Consider the following 20143-nt stretch of genomic DNA (forward strand, 5'->3'; position numbering starts at 1 on the left):
AGGCAGGGGAGAAGGGGGCCCTTTGCAGCCCAGAGCCCATTCCTGGGAAGGTGGCTGGAGAGGCAGCTCTTCAGAAGCAACGGAACAGGCTTCCCTCCCCAGATTTACCAGCAACAACACGCCCTCCCCTGCAGCATGCACCGAAACACTCCAGCAGGCAATGACCTCCTACAATCCACCTTGCCCGGGGTGAGAACAGCGGTCTGGTTCTCTTACTCCAGAGATTCTGCGATTCTGCATCCAGAGGCTTTTCTTTTTGAATTGTGGTAAAAATACGCAGGACAGAAAACTTACCACCATAGCCATGTTTGGATGTACAGCTCGGCGGCCTTAGGCACGTTCACCGCGTCACAGAACCAGCATGGTCATCCATCTCCAGAGCTTTTCCATCTTCCCAAACCGAAGCTCCATGTCCATTAAACAGCTCCCCATTCCCGCTGCCCCCTGCCCTGGGCACCCACCATTCCACCTCCCCGTCTGTGATTTTGACGGCTCCGGGTACCTCACATCAGTAGAATCATATGGTATTTGTCCTTTTGTGATTGGCTTATTCCACTCAGCACAATGTCCTCCAGGCTCATGCGTGCTGCAGCAGGTGTCAAAATGTCCTTCCTTTACACAGCTGAGTAATATTCCATTGTGTGGCTAGACCATCCACTTGTTTTCCTAGCTGCCGATGGACATTTGGGTCACTCCCCCCTCCCGGCTACTGTCCGTGCTGCTGCCAAGAACATGATTCTATGAACATCTGAGTCTTTGCTTTCACTTCTATCGGGTATGTACCCACAAGCGGAATTCTTGGCCATCCTGGACTCCTTCTAGCTTGCAATTTCACCCGCAAAGAGCACGTGGGGTCAATATCCAAAATCACTGGCAGTAGGCTCTGACCATGGTCATCCTCTGATGCTCCCCTTCTTCCAAGCACAGACTTGGGCATATATGGGAGCTTGGTGGGTCCTACTCAAGCCCTCAGAAATCATGCACAAGTTGTTACTCCCCTTGGGGCAGGCCTGCCATCTCCCAGCACACTCAGAAGGCACTGCCCTCGGCATCAGGAGCCCTGGTTCCATGGGGTTTGTGGCGAGAGGTCTCTGCCCCCTTCTCCAGTCTGGGTAAAGATAGAGTAGGTGCCCTTGAAGCCCTGTGGGCACAGCAAGTCTCTGGCTCCAAACAGTAGCCAAACGTACCTCATTTGGAGAAGGCTGAACAAACGTCAATAGTCAGACTGAGGGGGGACGTGACAATGGTGTGGCTGGCCATGGCCTTGCCCAGCCTGAGCCCCTGGGACTGCCCCATACCTCAGACCTCTAATGTCACAGCCTCAGCTTCTGGCCCAGACCTCTGGCCCTTGGGTGTGGTATGCTGGGTAAAGTCCTAGACTTAGAGCTCTCTTCCCTGACCCTTCTCCTTCCCATCCCCCAGTGAGGGCCCTAAGGTAGTGCCTGGGCCCACTTCCTCCCAGGTCCAGCTCTGACCTTGCCTGCTGGAGGTAGCTGCAGTCTGATCCTCGCCTGGGGGCTGCATACCTTCAAGGTCTGCTCGTTCCAGTGCATGAGGAAGGCCAAGATGGCTGCACAGCTGCGACTGATGCCCAGGGTGGAGAAGACCAGGACTACAGAGCCAAGGTGGAGGTGAATTTCTGCAATAGGAAGGAATGGTGGGGGACCATGCATGGCCTCGTTCCCTGTGGACCTGAGTTGCTGTAAGCTGACTGGCTCCAGTGGCTCCATGGTCCATGAGTGAATTCAGACCCAGCACACCATGGCCTAGGTTAGTCATATGACATCTCTGGACACTGTTTTGTCACCTGACACATGGGGATCCTCAGACCTCACTGGCAGTTCAAGAGGATCACACTGGGGCCGTCAGCGTTATCATGCAAAGGTCTTTTCTTGGCTCTCCACATTTCTAGCCCAGGAAGCTCGGTTACCAGCTGGCCTCCTGGGTGGGATGAGAAGATGGTCCCCCCCCAGGGCACATGGGTGCTGACAGAGGCAGTGTGGCCTGGGTGTGAATCCCAGCCCTGCCACTCACTGGCTGTGGGGTCCCAATATGTTACTCTAAGGCACAGTTGCATCATCTAGAAAACGGGGTGACAGGATACTATCTACCTCATAAGGTTTTGTACCGTGCTTAGCCCAGTGCCTGACACAGAGAGGTCAGCTATGATCACACTTATTAATGCCCCTGAGGCTGAGTCTCACCCAGTGAGGGGTGGGGAGGAAATCTAAGCCCACATCTGGGGCTGATCGGGTGATCCCTGAGAACTAGAGATAAATATACCACATGCAAAATCACAGACCGTCAGTGCTGGAGGAAGACCCCAAGATGGCTAAGGCCAAGTGCCTCATCATATGGATAAGGAAACAGAGGCACAGAGTGGTTAAGGACTGGCCCAGAGCCATACACCAAGGTAGGACTGGAGAGGGGGCCTCTGCGGCACAGGGCTCTGCCATCCCATGGTGGGACACAGGGCAAGTCCCAGCCTCAGATACTGGTCAAGTGATAGTTGCAACCTCCCAGGCAAATAAGGATTTTTGGGCCAAAAAGCAGTTCTCCGGCCCCCCCTGGGCAACCACGTGGGCTGGGGGCTGCATTGATACCTGGCAGGCAGCCCTGGGGTGGGGCCCCTGACTGGACACAACCTCACTCTCTCCAGGAATCTTGCTCTCCTTGGGCAATCCTGAGCCCCGGGATGACTGAAAACTGCACCCTCAGTGAGTGATTGGTGGTCACTGCCATGTGTGATGGACGAACCAAAGGAACACTGGGCACACACACTGGGGATCCTAGAAGTCAGAGCTGGGAGGGTTTTGGAATTTTCCATCCACCTCACCCCACTGACCAGATAGGAGGGCAGAGATGGAATGTGATTCACCTCTGGGTTCCCAGAGCCCAGCTCAGAGCAGACCGCCCTGAATGTATGCACCCACAGGGGGCCAGCACTCTCATTTCCCAACAGGTGCAGTGAGGCCAGGGCCAGGGCTTAGGTGGACCCAAAAGGGCCTAGCGGTCCAGCCAGGGCCAGAATGCAGGGCATTTAGTCTGCAATCCAGTGCTCTTACCTGGCCCCTCTACCCCCGAGGTAAACACATGGCTACCCACATTGCCAAGGGCTCCTGAGGGACAGCTTGTTCCGGGGCTTGGCCATACCTGGCTGGGCCCCACCCCTCAGTGCTGGCAGTCACAATCAGGAACAGGCAATGTGGACAAGGTGCCATTGCCCCTCTGGCCCCTGGGCACAGGCCGGTGGCTGCCTGGTTGGAGATTGCCCCTTACCGAGAAAGTGGCAGAGGTGCCTTAAAAAGGGGGAAAGGTCAGCTTCCGGGGAATCTTCTATCTTGATATGCAGGAGGTTGTCAGCATCATCTACAAAACTAAATGGAAGAAAAGCACAGGTACTCAGGCAGATTCACACACAGGCTTGCCGGAGTGGTCCTCATTCACAGCAGCATGACCACAGGGAGGGGATGCTGAGCTAGCATCTGGGAGGGGTGGGCAAATAACTGGACCTCTCACAGAAAAAAAAAAAGCCCCTACCCAATAGGTGTGTAGTGTGGGTGAAGTCCGTTAATCTATGTAAAGCATTTGGCAGTCTGCTTGGCACACTTATTGAGTGAATCCTCAATAAACGTGACATCATCATTATTATTAACCAAACATGGTACTTTCCTAGATAGAATATGGAGCACAAAGTAAAATGAGGCTGGGAAGGAATAGGTAATGAGCTTGGAGAAAGCACCTGCCATGTTAAATGGAGAGAGCCCCAGGGAAGAAATGGAGAGGGGTGGGGTGGCTGTTTTAGCGGTCAGGGAAAGCTTCACTAAGGAGTTGATGTTTGAGCAGAGGCTTAAAAGAGATGATGATGGAAGAAACCAGGCAGTCATCTGGGGAAAGACTGGGCAAAGGTGCAGAGAGGTAGTAAGTTTAATGGGTTTGAGAACCAACAGTGAGCTCAGAGTGGTTAGAACTTTACGAACAAGGGAGAGAGAGAGAGGAGAGGAGGTGTGTGGCACGTTTAATGAGCCTGCAAGCAGCTTGCAGAATATCCAGCATGCAGTACGTACTTGGTCGATGTTATTTACAAAGACTGTGGTCTACTGGTGGCCTTGAGTAGTATGCAGACCACTGTGGCATACAGGAAGTGCAGCGGATTCAGAAACAAAAATAAGCTGGTTTAGCAAATACAATTCCCATCCATCCATCGGTCCCTCCTTACCTCCTTCATCTATCCCTCCCTCCCCTTCTTCCTCCCCCATCTATCCATCCATCCATCCATCCACACCCACCTATTCATTTTTTAATTTTTTTAATGTTTTTATTTATTTCTAGGAGAGAGAGAGAGACAGCGTGAGCAGGAGAGGGTCAGAGAGAGATGGAGTCACAGACTGAAACAGGCTCCAGGCTCTGAGCTGGCAGTCAGCACAGAGCCCGATGCGGGGCTTGAACCCACGAACCGAGAGATCATGACCTAAGCGAAAGTCGGCCACTTAACCGACCAAGCCACCCAGGCGCCCCACCCACCTATTCATTCTTTCCTCAGATGCTCACTCAATGCCTATTGTGTGCCAGACCTTGGGCTGGACCCTGGTGGGCACAAGATGAACCAAATAGGGGCTGGCCTCTGCCAGCATCAAGGAGCTCCCAGTCTGATGGGGTAGGCAGACACAGAAACAAATGGCCCCAATCCAATTGGCTAGGTTTGGGGATAAAGATCTGCATGTGATACTGGAGAAGAAGGGCAGGGAGAAGTTGAGGGAGCTGGGGAAAGCTTCACAATGTAGGAGGCATCTAGATGGAGAAGGTGGAAGCGTACAAGGTTACTATATAAAAATCAACTGTATTTCTATATACTAGCAATGAACAATCAGAAATTGACATTTTAAAAATACCATTTACAACCACTTCAAAAATACCAAATACTTAGGAAGAAATCTGGCACAAGGTGTGTAAGATGTGTACACTGGAAATTATAAAACATTTTTGAGGAAAATGAGAGAGCTAACTAAATGGAGAGATAGACCATGCTCATGAATCAGGAGTCAACGTTGGTAAGATTCTCACCAAACTAATATGGATACAATTCAACCCAATCAAAATTTCAGCAGGCTTTTTGCAGAAACTGGCAAGCTGATTCTAAAATGTATGTAGAGGGGCACTTGGGTGGCTCAGTTGGTTGGCATCCAACTTCGACTCAGGTCATGATGATGTTACAGTTCATGAGTTCTAGCCCAGCATTGGGCTCTGTGCTGACAGCTCAGAGCCTGGAGCCTGCTTCGGATTCTGTGTCTCCCTTTCTCTCTGCCTCTCTCTCTCTCTCTCAAAAATGAGTGAACATTAAAAAAAAATTAAAACGTATGTGGAAATGCAAAGGAGACAACTTTGAAAAAGACCAAAATAAGAGAACTAGCTCTACCTGATTTCAAGATTTATTATAAAGCTACAATAGTCAAGAGTGCAGAATTGGTATAAAAACACAGACCAGTGAAAAAGAATAAAGAACCCACACAATGGATTTTCAACAAAAGTATCCAATCAGTCCAACAGGACAAGGATCAATTTTTTTTTCTAACAAATAATGGCCTCCATATGCAAAACAATGGGGGTCCCTGGCTGGCTTAGAGCCAGTTGGTAGAGCACACCAACTCTTTTTTTTTTTTTTTTTTTTTTTACAAATAGTTTATTGTCAAATTAGTTTCCACATAACACAAAGTGCTCATCCCCAAAAAAACCCTCCTCCATGCCCATCCCCCCTCCCCCCTCCATCCATCAGTTCTCAGTTTTTGTCAGCATTCAAGAGTTTCTCATGGTTTGCCTCCCTCCCTTTCCCCCACCATTTCTCCCCTTCTTCTCCCCCTTGGTCCTCTGTTAAGTTCCTCCTAATCCTCCTATACGGAGCACGCCAACTCTTGATCTCAAGGCCCGTGAGTTCAAGCCCCAAATCGGGCACAGACCCTACTTAAAACAAAACAAAAAAAACCCAAAACAATGAACTTAGTTCTACATCTGGCACCATATGCAAGAATTATTTCAAAATGGATCATGGGTACCTGGGTGGTTCAATTGGTTGAGCATCTGACTCCTGATTCTGGCTCAGGTCATGATCCCAGGGTCATGGGATCAAGCCCCGCCCCCGGGAGCCTGCTGTAAGGCTCGATCTCACAAACCATTAGATCACGACCTGAGCTGAAACAAAGAGTCAGATGCTTAACCAAATGAGCCACCCAGATGTCCCAAGGTGATCTATTTCTTATTTGGTGATTTGATAGCTTGAGTCTTTCAAGGAATTGGTTCATTTATTTAAATTTCAAATGCGTTGGCATAAAATTGCTCATAATATTTCCTAATTATTTTTGAATTTTTAATTAAAACTTTTACTGCAGTCACTATAGATTCACGCGCAGTTATAAGAAATAATACAGAGAGATCCAGGGTTTGCTTTGCTTAGTTTCCCCACTGATAACATTCTGCAAAACTATCGTATAATAGCCCAGAATATTGATGCTGATGCAATCTAGTAACTGTATTCAGATTTCCTGTTTCGCTTGTAGTGTGTGTGTGTGTGTGTGTGTGTGTGCACGCACGTGCATGTAATAAGTTCTATACAAATTTATCACCTGTGTGGATTTATGTATCCAGGAGACACCAGTCAAAATACTGAACAGTTCTGGGGCACCTCAGGGGCTCAGCTGATTTAGCATCTGACTCTGTTTCAGTTCAGATCATGATCTCACAGGCTCATGGGATTGATCCCTGTGCTATCAGTGCAGGGACTGCTTGGGATTTTCTGTCACCCTCTCTCTCTGTCCCTCCCCTGCTTGCACATGTGCTCTCTCTCTCAATATAAAGAAACTTTATGGGGTGCCTGGGTGTCTCAGTTGGTTAAGCGCCCGACTTCGGCTCAGGTCATGATCTCACAGTTCGGGAGTTCGAGCCCTGCGGTGGTCTCTGTGCTGACAGCTCGGAGCCTGGGACTTGCTTCAGATTCTGTGTCTCCTTCTCTCTCTGCCCTTCCCCTGCTCATGCTCTGTCTCTCTGTCTCTCAAAAATAAACAAACGTTAAAAAGAAACTTAAAAAAAATACTTAACAGCTCTAACACTGGGACTCCTCATGTTTGCCTTTTTGTAACCATACCTGCCCCGCTCTGTGCTTCCCTAATTTCTGACAACCACTAACCTGGCATTTATTTCTAAAATGTTGTGATACCAAAAATGCCATACAAATGGAACAATATGTAATATTTTGGGATTGATTATTATTATCCTCGTTATTGTTATCCTCATTATCGTCATTAGCTTGGGGTTAATTCCCTGAAGATTTACCCACATTGGTGCATAAACCAATAGTCCATTCCATTTATTACTGAGTAGTATTCCATGGTATGTGTGCCCTACAGTCACATAACCATTCACCTGCTAAATAGCCATTATGGACATTCATGTACAGGTTTTCACGTCTGTGGGATAAATGCCCACAGAATGCCTTTTAACATTTGTAGGATCCATAATGAAAATGTCCCTTCTTTTACAGCTAATATTGATGGGTTTTGTCTTCTCTCTCTTCTTGTTTGATCGGTGTGGAATGATATTGTTGCTCTTTTCAGAGAGCCAGCTTTGGGTTTCATTGAGCAGCTCCAATTGTTTTGTTTTCTATTTCACTTATTTCTGCTCTTAAGCATTTCCTTCCCCCTGCTTACTTTTTCTAATTTTTTTAAGGTGGAAGTTTAGGTCCTTGATTTGAGATTCTTCAAATATAGGCATTTAGGCTATAAATTTCCCTCTCTGTACTGCAGTAGATGCATCTGCAAATTTTGATACATGGTGTTTTTATTTTCATTCAGTTGAAAATACTTTCTAACTTCCCTTTTGGTTTCTCTTTGAGCCACAGGCTACTTAGAAGTGTGTTACTTCATTTCCAAGCATCTGGAATTTTTCCAAGATGTCTTGTTATTGGTTTCTAACTTAATTCCACTGTAGTCAGAGAACATAATTTTTTAAAACAAATTATTTTTGATACTTGTTTTGATGTCAAGAATAGACTATCTTGCCAAAAAAAAAAAAAAAAAGTTCCATGTTCCTTTGAAAAGAATGTGTACTATAGAATTCATCCAAAGACCAGAAGAATGCTACTGTTATTGGGTAGAGTGTCCTATAATTGCCAATTAGGCAAATTTGGATGGTAGTGTTATTCTAGTCTTTGAAATTATAACCTATTGTCTGTTGAGAGAGCTATAACCGACTAAGCAGCCCAGGTGCCCCAAGAGCTTTTATTTTTTTTTTTTTTTAAATTTTTAACGTTTATTTAAGAGAGAGAGAGTGTAAACAGGGGAAGGGCAGAGAGAGAAGGAGACACAGAATCAGAAGCACGCTCCAGGCTCTGAGCTGTCAGCACAGAGCCTGACGCAGGGCTCAGACTTATGAACCATGAGATCATGACCTGAGCTGAAGTCGTCCACCGAACCGACTGAGCCCCCCAGGCACCCCAAGAGCTGTTTCTTTATATCCAGCTCTCTATTCTCCATGCAGATGTCTTCTGCAAATTCTAGCTAACTTGGTCTCTCCGAATTCTCAACTTTCTACCCTCAACTCAGAAAGAACGACACAATCTGTCTTGGCCCCCTTCCTGTACCGTGACCTGCGAACAGCCGCCAACCAATAAACTGGATCAACTAAGGGGCTCATCTGGGTTTTTTTCCCCTTGTCTCTGGAATCAATCTCCTATGCTGTCTGCTGGCCATTGTCTGAAAGCTCTTGTTTTCAGGTTTTGTTCTGGGATCTGGGGACTGTTTAAAATGAGACTGTAAATCAGTCAGGAGGGTAGAGCTCTCATGGATGGGATTAACACCCTTGTAAAAAAAAAAAAAAAAAAAAAAAAAAAAAAAAAAAAAAAAAAAAAAAAAAAAAAAAAAAAAAAAGGCCCCAGATCAGTCCTTGCCCCTTACGCTGTGAGGACATAGTAAAAATAGGAGTAACTATGAATCAGGAAACAGGCAGACTGCAGGGTCAAAATCGGCTTGATCTTGGACTTCCCCAGCCTCCACACCATGAGAAAGTAAAGTTATTTTATGACCCACCAGAACCATCAGTCTATGGTATTAGCTATGCTATAGCAGTCCCCAGAGATTAAGGCAGGGGTCATTTCTCAGAGGGCCTGAGATAAGTGAAGCAGGGCAAAACAGGTACTTTGCTCCATAACGTTACATGCCTGGAAAGCATTAACTGTGGTGAGACATTTTTTTATGGGCACATTCATTTTAATTTTTTTTATGTTTTATTTATTTTTGAGACAGAGAGGGACAGAGTATAAGTGGGGGAGGGGCAGAGAGAGAGAGGGAAACACAGGACCCAGTGATGGTTTTGTGGGTATACACTAGTGTCAACAGCAACCAAATTGTGTACTTTATTTTTTAAAAAATTTTAAATGTTTTATTTATTTCTGAGAGAGAGAGAGACAGCATGAGCAGGGGAGGGTCAGAGAGAGAAGGAGACACAGAATCTGAAGCAGGCTCCAGGCTCTGAGCTAGCGGTCAGCACAGAGTCCAATGCAGAGCTCAAACCCATAAACTGTGAGATCATGACCTGAGCCAAAGTTGGACGCTTAACAGCTGAGCCACCCAGGCGCCCCTGATTGTGGTGAGATTTAAAGGGCAAGTAATGAGTCTCAGTTAGAGGCAGAGGATGCCACGGCCAAGCCAGGAAATAGACTATAAGCCAGGAACAGATGATGATAAGTACAGAACCTTCAGCTCTACAAATGCACAGCACTGGGAATCTTATATATATATATACTTAATTTTTAAAAAATCAATAGTATTTCTACTTACAATGGCCCTGCCTCCATGGAGACGTTGACATGTGCTTTGATTTTCAAGTCCTTCTGAATTTTCGGGTCGCAGGCTTGCCTGAAATTGCCCAGGTAGATCTTACCTGGAACTATTTCAACAGGATAGGGCTGAAATGCATCTAGTTCCTGAAAGAAAGGGAGGAGAAAACTGCTATATAGAATATGTATGCTATATGATAATATCCTAGTATATTCTTTCCCCAGGGAAGAAAGTTTGGTATTTTTGTTTTGATTTTGGTTTTTTCATTTTGTTTTTTTGTTTCTCAAAATGTGGCTTAGCAAACAAACTTAAATAGATAATCCAGAGAGGTGCCTGGATGGTTCAGTTGGTTAGGTGTCCGACTCTAGATTTCAGCTTGGGTCATGATCTCATGATTTGTGGCTTGAGCCCTACGTTGGGCTCTGCGTTGGCAGTGTGGAGCCTGCTCGAGTCTGTCTGTCTGTCTGTCTCTCTCTCTCTGCCCCTCCCAAGCTTGCTAACTATCTCTCTCTCTCAAAGTAAATAAATATAAACTTAAGGGAAAAAAGATAATCAAGAACAGTGAGTGAGACGGACATGTGGGCATTCAGAGAGACTGGCAAGTAAGAACTTGAATAAGGAGTTAGAAGGCTCGTAATAAGAGAAAGGCAGAGCCACTGAATCATGAGACCGCATGCTGCATCTGAGCAAGGACATCCGCTTACCCCAAGGCACCTGTGTGCACTTCTCTGGGTGCACAAAGACTGGCATCTAATCCCCTTGACACAGAACTGTGTAAATCCAGGGTATGCCCAGTAGGGGGAGGGAGAGCAGACAGCCTTGTATTATTATATATTATAATTATATTATGATTGAATGGATAGCCTTTTTATTATATAATGGTATGTTATAATTATATCCTATTATTTTTGGAGACCACCAGAATTTTAACACCTTCTTTTAAAAAAGAATAAAATTGCCCACATAGAGCCTATTTGTTGTCATCAGGAAATAAATTCTGAGGAATTCTGATGTAGACAGGTAGGGAGAACAGGACACCACTTGAACGGAGGCTCACTGAAATTCCAGGTCCAAAGTTATAGTATGAAAAATTTGGGTTTCCTTGAAAAACAAAGAAACAAAGATCATTCCTATATTTCCCAAAGTGTGTTCTAGGAAACTCAATGATCCTCACAACGCACTGTGATAAAAGGCTTCAGAGCATCAAGTACACAGGGGAAGCTGTACATGATATTCTTGTCTCAGAAATTGACAATGTGGATTACCAAGTAGAGGCTCAAGAAGGTCTTGCGGTAAAACAAAAATCTGCTCGAGAACAGTATGGAGTTTTTTCAAAAACTTAAAAATAGAACTACCATATGATCCAGCCATCTCACTTCTTGGTATATACCCAGAGGAAATGAAATCACTATTTTGAGAAAGGGTTATCTCCTACGTTCCTTGCAACATTACTCACAGTAGCCAAGACACGAAACAACCTAAGTGCCCACCGACAGATGAACGGGTAAAGAAAACGTGGCATGGTTTCAATCATGAGAAAGAAGGGCATCTTGCCATTTGTGACAACATGGGTGGACCTTGAGCGTGTTATGCTAAGCAAAATACAGGAATGCCTCATCTTATTGTGCTTCACCTTATTTTGCTTCAAAGATACTGCCTTTTTTTTTTTTTTTTTTTTTTTACAAAACATTTGCGGCAGTTGCCACATCGGGCAAGTCTATCAGTGACAGATTTCCAACAGCATCTGGCCAATTCATGTCTCTATCACATTTTGGTAACTCTCACAAAATTTCTAACCTTTTCATTATTATTATTATGTGTATTATTATGGTGATCTGTGATCAGCGACTATGACTCACTGAAAGCTCAGATGATGGGTAGCATTGCTAAGTAATAAAGTACTTTTCTAAAATTTTTTTAATGTTTATTTTTTTAGAGAAAAAGAGTGGGGGAGGGGCAGAGAGAGAGGGGTACAAATGGTCAAAAGCAGTCTCTGTGCTGAGAGCAGACAGCCCAACGCAGGGCTCAAACCCATGAACCGTGAGATCAGGACCTGAGCCAAAGTTAGATGTTCACCCAACTGAGCCACTCGGGTGCCATAGTACTCAAGTATTTTAAATTAAGGTACATCCATTTTTTTTAGACGTAATGCTATTGTACATTTAATAGACTACAGTATAGTCTAAACAGAACTTTTATTTATTTTTTTAATGTTTTATTTCTGAGAGAGAGAGAGAGAGAGACAACGTGAGCAGGGTAGGGTCAGAGAGAGAGGGAGACACAGAATCTGAAATAGGCTCCAGGCTCTGAGCTGTCAGCACAGAGCCTGATGCAGGGCTTGAGCCCACAAACCGTGAGATCATGACCTGAGCCGAAGTCGGACGCCTAACCGACTGAGCCACCCAGGTGCTCCAAAACAGAACTTTTATATGCACCACAAAAGTCATTTGAGTGGCTTCATTGCACTATTTGCTTTATTGCAGAGCTTTGGAACCAAACCCACAGTATTTCCAAGGCATGATGTAAGTCAGATAGAGAAAGACAAATACTGCCTGATCTCACTTATATGTAGAATCTATAAAGGCCAAATTCAGAGCAACAGAGAGTGGAACGGTGGTTACAGGGGCTGGGGAAAATGGGAGATATTGGTCAAAGGGGTACAAACTTCCAGATATAAGAGGCACAAATTCTGGGATCTAATGTACAACATGGGGACTTTAGTTAACAATACTGTATAGAGGGGTGCCTGAGTGGCTCCATCGGTTAAGCCTCCCCCTTTGGCTCAGGTCATGATCTCAATGTCTGTGGGTTCAAGTGCCACGTCAAGTTCTGTGCTGACTTTTCAGAGCCCAGAACCTGCTGAGGATTCTGTGTCCCTCTCCCTCTCCCTCTCTCTGCCCCTCCCCCTGCTTATGCTCTGTCTCTCAAAAATAAATACATGTTAAAAAATAATTTTAGGGGCGCCTGGGTGGCTTAGTCGGTTAAGCGTCCGACTTTCCGACTTTCGCTTAGGTCATGATCTCGCGGTTCGTGGGTTCGAGCCCCGCATCGGGCTCTGTGCTGACTGCCAGCTCAGAGCCTGGAGCCTGTTTCAGTCTGTGACTCCCTCTCTCTCTGACCCTCCCCTGCTCAAGCTGTCTCTCTCTCTCCCCTAGAAATAAATACAAAACATTAAAAAAATAAATAAAATAAAATAAAATAAAAAATAATTTTAAAAAATACTGTATTACATACTTGAAAGTTGCTGGGAGAGCAGGTGTTAAGTGTTCTCACCACCACGCCAGAAAATGGTAATTACTTTTGAGGTGCCAATTAATTGTTTGGTGACCACTTCACAATATACACGTGTGTCAAATTAACACATTGTATAAACTGTACATGGTCTCTATGTCCCTTATATCGCAATAAAACTTACAGCAACAAAATTACAAAATCTGTTCCAAGGAAAGAGGACCAGAGTGTCAGTCAAGAGGTTAGAAAACCATGGTATCAAATGATAATTTATAAACCAGTTGGAAAACAGCCAATAAAACAGGCCAGTCTAAAACTACTCGCAAAGTGTGTTTCTGGGGAGCTGCTGCAACTCTTCCAGAGGTTCCTTGGGCCACATTTTTGTAACTCAGATGCTTGTAATAACCAACACAGTAGCTACATGTTTACTATGAGTATGGGTTGCAAATCTACTTGTGATATTTAGTAAAAATAAAACCTAGGCATAATCTCAAGAAAACAAACAAAACCCACTAACACTGTATAAACTGTTGTTTCCAATGTGATCTGTGTAGAGGTCTCTTTTTTCCGTAAGTGTTTCATGGGAAATGCTGATCTATGTAATTTCAAAGGTCAAACCTAGTTCTAAAACTCCTCTGGCCCTAAGTTGGACTCAGAAATAACTTTTGACGGGGCGCCCGGGTGGCGTAGTTGGTTAAGCGTCCGACTTTCGCTCGGGTCATGATCTCGCGGTTCGTGGGTTCGAGCCCCGCGTCGGGCTCTGTGCTGACTGCCAGCTCAGAGCCTGGAGCCTGTTTCAGTCTGTGACTCCCTCTCTCTCTAACCCTCCCCTGCTCACGCTGTCTCTCTCTCTCTCTCTCCTAGAAATAAATAAAACATTTAAAAAAAAAAAAAAGAAAAGAAATAACTTTTGGGGCTCCTGCGTGGCTCAGTCAGTTAAGTGTCCAACTCTTGATTTCAGTTCAGGTCATAATCTCATGGTTCGTGAGATTGAGCCCAAGTCATGCTCTGAACCCACAGCATGGAGCCTGCGTGAGATTCTCTCTCCTTCTCTCTCTGGCCCTTCCCCACGTGCAGGCACACTCTCTCTCAAAATAAGTAAATTAATATTTTTTTTAAAAAGAGAAAGAAACAGGTGCCTGGGTGGCTCAGTCAGTTAAGTGTCCAGCTTTGGCTCAGGTCATGATCTCGTAGTCCACGGGTTCGAGCCCCACATCAGGCTCTGTGCTGATAGCTCAGAGCCTGGAGCCTGCTTTGGATTCTGTGTCTCCTTCTCTCTCTCCACCAACCCCTCCCCCCACACACACTTTCTCTCACTCAAAAATAAATAAAGATTAAAAGAGAGAGAGAGAAATAACATTAAGTGATGAAAGACCATAAGGCAAACTGTGGGCCAAGCACAGGCTAGCCCAACCCCCACCCCTTCCAGGTGGAACATGTGCCCAAGGACAAAGGAAAGGACAGAAAACAAATGGTTAAACTGATAGCCATCTCCAACAGTTTACAAATATCTCATCAATCTCATCAATCACCTAATCTCCAGGAACTCCCTACTATCTTAATGCTAATGCTTTGCTAGAGGGAAAAACAACCTTAGCTGGACAAGAGCTAGGCCTCCAATCATCTGCAAATCCTCTTTAGCATATGGAAATCTCTTTAAGAAACTTCCTCTTCACTCTCCCCCCCTTCCCTCCCCCTCCCCCCCCCCCCCATATAAGCAGTCACTCTGCACAGCCCCAGTGCAGCTCTTCCTGCTCACGGGTCCTGTCCCTGTGCTTTAATAAAATCACCTTTGGCACCAAAGATGTCTTCAAGAATTCTTTCTTGGCCGTCAGCTCTGAACCCCACCATCCCCCCAAAACCTCATCACCAAGTCCTGCAGGCTACTCGGCTATCCACTTCAGAAGCCTCAGAGAGCCTTCTGGCCTCAGCACATCTGCTCTCCCGTGAGCCCACATTCTTCCCAAGCTGTCAGCCTCAGAAACCTTTCTCAAAGAGCAGACACCAAGCCCAGCCAACTCAGTGTGTGAAAGGGACACATGACCCTTCTACCTGCAGGCAGGCAGGCCCCTACTGACCCAAAGCTTCCCCAGAGACGGGGCTGACCCCACCCAGGGTGCCCAGTACGCTGGAGCCAAAGGAAACCCTCCTAGTTTCATCTGGAAAATCTCACTGGACACCCTACACAGACTCATCTGCTATTCCCGCTGCTTTCAAACCAGCTTCCTTTCCTGTGGTCCTGTGGCAGGGAGAACACGTGGCGCTGTAAAGGCCAAGGGCACATTAATTCTAGATGACATGGGTTTTTTTTGTTTTGTTTTGTTTTTTAATTTTTTTTAATGTTTTATTTATTTCTAGGAGAGAGAGAGAGACAGCGTGAGCAGGGGAGGGTCAGAGAGAGAGGGAGTCACAGACTGAAACAGGCTCCAGGCTCTGAGCTGGCAGTCAGCACAGAGCCCGACGTGGGGCTCGAACCCACGAACCGTGAGATCATGACCTAAGCGAAAGTCGTACGCTTAACTGACTAAGCCACCCAGGCACCCCTAGATGACATGGTTTTGACACCCATGTCAACAAGGATGTCCACATGGAGCCCACTGCCCCTCCCCCACACTGCCTCCTCCTCCCGTGTCCAGCACCTGTCACCCACACCAGGAACAAGGGCACTATCCCAGGCTCCTCCCTCCCCACCATGTCCCACTCCCCCCCCCACCCTCCCCAGGTCTAACCAGCACCACTGCCTAAGTGCTTCTTAAAGCTGTCCTCCCCTCGCCATCCTCAGACCCCCCTCTACCCCCCACGGGTCTGCTTTCTGTACTGCAATCACTGGTGATCTTTCTCAGGTCCAATCTGAGGGCGCCAGCCACCCCAGGCTCACCACAACCGGTCTCTAGTGTGGTCTTCACGTTTTAGTCACAAAACCTTTTGCTCCGAGTGAAATCTTACTTAAGGGAGGCCACGTGTAAAACAGAGGACGTTGCAGGTCACTCTGCCTAAAGCCTAAGTTCAGTGCCCCCATCACCCCTCCTAGAAGGAGTTCCTTGGGAGCAGCAGGGACACCCCTGCCTCATAACATGTCAGAGGACATGGCAGGAGGTGAGTGGGGCTTTCATTCTTGCCCCTGAATTACTGACAGAGGTCCCAAAACAGACAAATACTAGTGCCTACATTCTACAGAGGGCCGCAGACACCAAGGGCATCCCACGCAGGCCCTGCTAGCTGCCACCACCAGCCACCAGCCACCTCTCTTCCCAATCTACGTTAAGACTGGGGCCAAGGGGGTCGCCTGGGTGGCTCAGTCGATTAAGCGCCCGACTTCACTCAGGTCATGATCTCATGGTTCGCGAGTTCAAGCTCCATGTCAAGTTCTGTGCTGATAGCTCAGAGCCTGGAGCCTGCTTCGGATTCTGTGTCTCCCTCTCTCTCTGCATCTCTCTCTTTCAAAAAAAAATAAATAAACCAGGGTGCCTGGGTGGCTCAGTCGATTAGGCGTCCGACTTCAGCTCAGGTCACGATCTCACAACTCATGCTTCCAGCCCTGTGCTGGTCTCTGTGCTGACAGCTCAGAGCCTGGAGCCTGCTTCGGGTTCTGTCTCCCTCTCTCTCTCTCTCTGCCCCTCCCCAACGTGTACTCTGTCTCTGTCAAAAATGAATAAACGTTAAAAAGTTAAAATAAATTTAAAAAATAAACATAAGAAAAAAAAGACTGGGGCCAAGGGCAAGTCACAGGTGTATATACACGTCAACGCTGACCAAAATGTACATTGAAATATGTGCAGTTCATCCTATGTCAATTATACCTTACTAAAGCTTTTTTTTTTTTTTTTTAAGAGCAGGGGGTGAGTTATCAGCAGTGTAATGTTTGCAGAGAAATACTTATTTCATACACTAAAAAGCCAAGAAGGGAGGCTCCTCTCCAAGCAAGGGATGCCTGGCAGGATGGGGAGATGGGATATATACCTCGTGAGCTGAAAAGCAAACCATGGTTATATCAGAGGAAGGAGGGCAGGGAGACTCGAGTACCTTGGCCATGGGAAAACAGACAACCTCAGACAGGAGTCTCGGCCTTTCTGCAAGGGCTGGCTGGGGCAGCTGAGTCAGCAAGGTAAGGAGGGGCTACAGCGAGGTCGGCCTCAGTCTCTTTCCTAACCATCACTCCCTTGTGGCCCCTTCAGGGACTCGGGTGAAGGAGTGTGGATGTGGTCAGAGGGCATGGACCATCGGAGGAAAACAAGGAATTGGGGGTGCTTCTGGCAGGAGATCTCAGCTGGCTTTCTCTGAAAGATCCTTAGTAATAACCAGGGCCCCTGAGCCTGGGCCCAAGAAAACCAGAGGCTAAGGTCACCGGCAACAGACAGAACAAGGCTGGGCCAGAGTGAGAAAGTGTTTTCCCACCACTGAGGGCGGCCAGTCCCACAAGGCTGGCCCCACTCTGGACCCCCAGCACCACAGTCACGGGCCCAGGAGCCCCGGCAAGAGAACAGATGTCCCTGAAGCTAACCACCCCCCTCCGTGATTCCCACCCCCAGCAAACTGAAGACTGTCTGTCCAGCTCTGTGGGATGGGAAGAAATGAGATTTGATCCCGATCTGAGATTGGAATGGCACACAAGCCTAGCTTGCACTGGACTCCATCTTTTCACTCTCCTTCAAAACAGTTATTTCAGGGGCGTTTGGGTGGCTCAGTCAGTTGAGTGTCCAACCTCGGCTCAGGTTATGATCTCATGGTTCCTGGGTTTGAGCCCCGCGTCGGGCTCTGTGCCTACAGCTCAGAGCCTGGAACCTGTTTTCGATTCTGTGTCTCCTGCTCTCTCTGCCCCTCCCCTGCTCGTGCTCTGTCTCTCTCTCTCTCAAAAATAAACATTAAAAAATTTTTAATTATTTCAAAAATATACAAGAGTAGAGACATACAACATCACAAACCCCCGCGAAGGTCACTCATCTGTGAACATGATCAATTAGCAGCCAACTATATTTTCTCTATTCCCTCACCAATTTCCCACCGCATCCTGGATTACTCTGAAGGAAGTTCCAGATGTTATATTGTTTTACCCATAAATATTTCACCATGTATCTCTAAAAAGATCCAGTTAATGTGGACACTTCCCCATTTTAGGATTAGATTGGAAGTGGCCAGAATTTATGGAATCAGCCTAAAATGTTGCCATGAACAAAAAGCTAAAGGCAATTATGGGAAAGAAGAAATCCCCTTCACCCACCCACTGGCTATGTTTACATTCCACTCTCTTCAGACTCATCAATAAACCTGATACTGCCCTCCAGGGACCAGCCCCCTCCCTGCCTGTGGGGTCAAGGCCACCCCTTGCCTGCCTCAAGCGCCATCTACCCACCTCTGCCCACCAGCTCCTCTTCCTTCCCCTTTGGCTCCAGGAGGTGCCTCTGGAGGCTACAGATACCTGGGGCGCCCCTTGTCTCCCCCACTAGCAAAGAACTCCTCATAGTCGCGGATGCTAGCTCACCCTTTTTTGGGTCCTCTGGACCAGCCAGAGCCTGTGGGTCCAGACAGCTGCAAATGGAGAGGCAGCCTCAAATTGTGGCGCCCCTGCTGGTCTTTGATGATGGCCCACCATCCGGAGCCCCCTCCCCTCAGGGAGCCCTACGTTCTGGACGGGCCCTACCTCTTAAACACCACGCTAACTCTGGCTTGAATCTGGCGATAATAAATCTATCACAGTGGCCTGGACCTCCTGGCTGCCCCAAGTTCATTTCCCAAGCACAGTCCCCTACATCCTTTCCATCTTTCCCCTACCCCAGCTCCCTACCCTTCCATCCCGGGGTAAGGCTGGCTCCCACCAAAGCCTGCCTGTGCTGGGCACCTTGCCTTACCTGCGGCATCCAGATGATCTTCTGCGTCCGGAAGAAGTGGTACATGGCCGAGAAGCTCTGATAGCCTCCCTTCAGGATGCAGACTGGGTGGCGGGTGAGGTGGGCCAGGGCTCTGCCACACTCAACGGCAGCTCCAGGCATCAGTCCTAAGAGTGGAGACCAAAGAGTGAATGTCCCCTCTGTGCTCACCATTCACCCAGAGCTCCAACAGATGGCCACCTGTCTGGAAAAGCAATGGTATAGGAAACTGAGCAAATATAAATGGAAAGAAGTGTTAACAACTGAAATTTAAGGGGCATCTGGGTGGCTCAGTCAGTTAAGCACCCGACTTTGGCTCAGATCATGATCTCGCAGTTGGTGCAATGGAGCCCCACATCGGGCTCTGTGCTGACAGCTCAGAGCCTGGAGCCTGCTTCGGGTTCTGTCTCTCTCTTTCTCTCTGCCCCTGCTTGCTCACGCTCTCGCAAAAATAAACATTAAAAAATAAACTTTAAAAAGCCATTTGCTACTAATTGTCAATCCTTCTTTTCTGTAAACTCTTAGATTATATAGACCCCCATATTATTGCAAGGAAAGATGACTTAACATAAGAGAGCTCTCTCTAATGTATATATGACACATATCATATACCAGATAAGCCACCTAGTTAAAGCATAGAAGGTAATGGTTTTCAGTGTATTCACAGAGGTGTCCTGCACCAATTAGAAGATTTCACTCCTTATTTCTCTTCAAACATCCAGTAGGAGGCAACCACTGATCTAATTTCTCTCTAAGGATTTGCCCATTCTGGACTTTTTATACAAAGGGAATTGTGAATATGACATTTTGGGTCTGGCTTCTTTCACCTAGCATAAGGTCTTCAAATTTCATCCATGTTGTAGTGTGGACCAGTACCCTGTTCCTTTTTAGCACTGACTATACTACTCCATCGTGTGCCTTTTGGTTTACCCATTCACTTGCCAATGCACATAGGATCATGCCCGTGTCTGGGCTATCGTGGATTGTGGATGGTGCTGCTGTGAGCCCCTGTGCGCAAGATTCCGTGGGCACATGTTTTCATGTACGTACCTAGGAGCGGAACTGAATCATACGGTAGCTCTCTATTGAACTTTTTTTTTAAAGGTTTACTTATTTTTAAGAGAGAGAAAGAGAGAGAGGCAGAGCATGAGCTGGAGAGGGCACAGAGAGACAGAGAGAGCGAGAGCGAGAGCGAGAGCGAGTCTGAAGCAGGCTCCAGGCTCT

At 46.9% G+C, this 20143-nt stretch overlaps 1 protein-coding gene across 5 annotated transcripts in view; it reads right to left on the reverse strand.

The window, feature by feature from the left end:
- The window catches only part of STYXL1 (serine/threonine/tyrosine interacting like 1), an 80081-nt gene that overhangs the window by 13421 nt on the left and 46517 nt on the right, over positions 1–20143 (reverse strand). For 4 of the 5 annotated variants that reach the window (XM_039243494.1, XM_039243495.1, XM_039243491.1 and 1 more), the window contains exons 5-8: positions 18902–19047; positions 9825–9970; positions 3280–3377; positions 1512–1639 (exon numbers count right to left, since the gene is read on the reverse strand). In XM_039243494.1, the coding sequence (XP_039099425.1) occupies positions 1512–1639; positions 3280–3377; positions 9825–9970; positions 18902–19047 (518 nt within the window). The remainder of the gene's footprint in view (positions 1–1511; positions 1640–3279; positions 3378–9824; positions 9971–18901; positions 19048–20143) is intronic. The other variant, XM_039243496.1, reaches the window with a different exon arrangement.

This window comes from Hyaena hyaena, unplaced genomic scaffold (assembly GCF_003009895.1).
Source record: "Hyaena hyaena isolate Hyena2069 unplaced genomic scaffold, ASM300989v1 scaffold_228, whole genome shotgun sequence".
In the NCBI taxonomy this organism is placed as follows: Eukaryota; Metazoa; Chordata; class Mammalia; order Carnivora; family Hyaenidae; genus Hyaena; species Hyaena hyaena.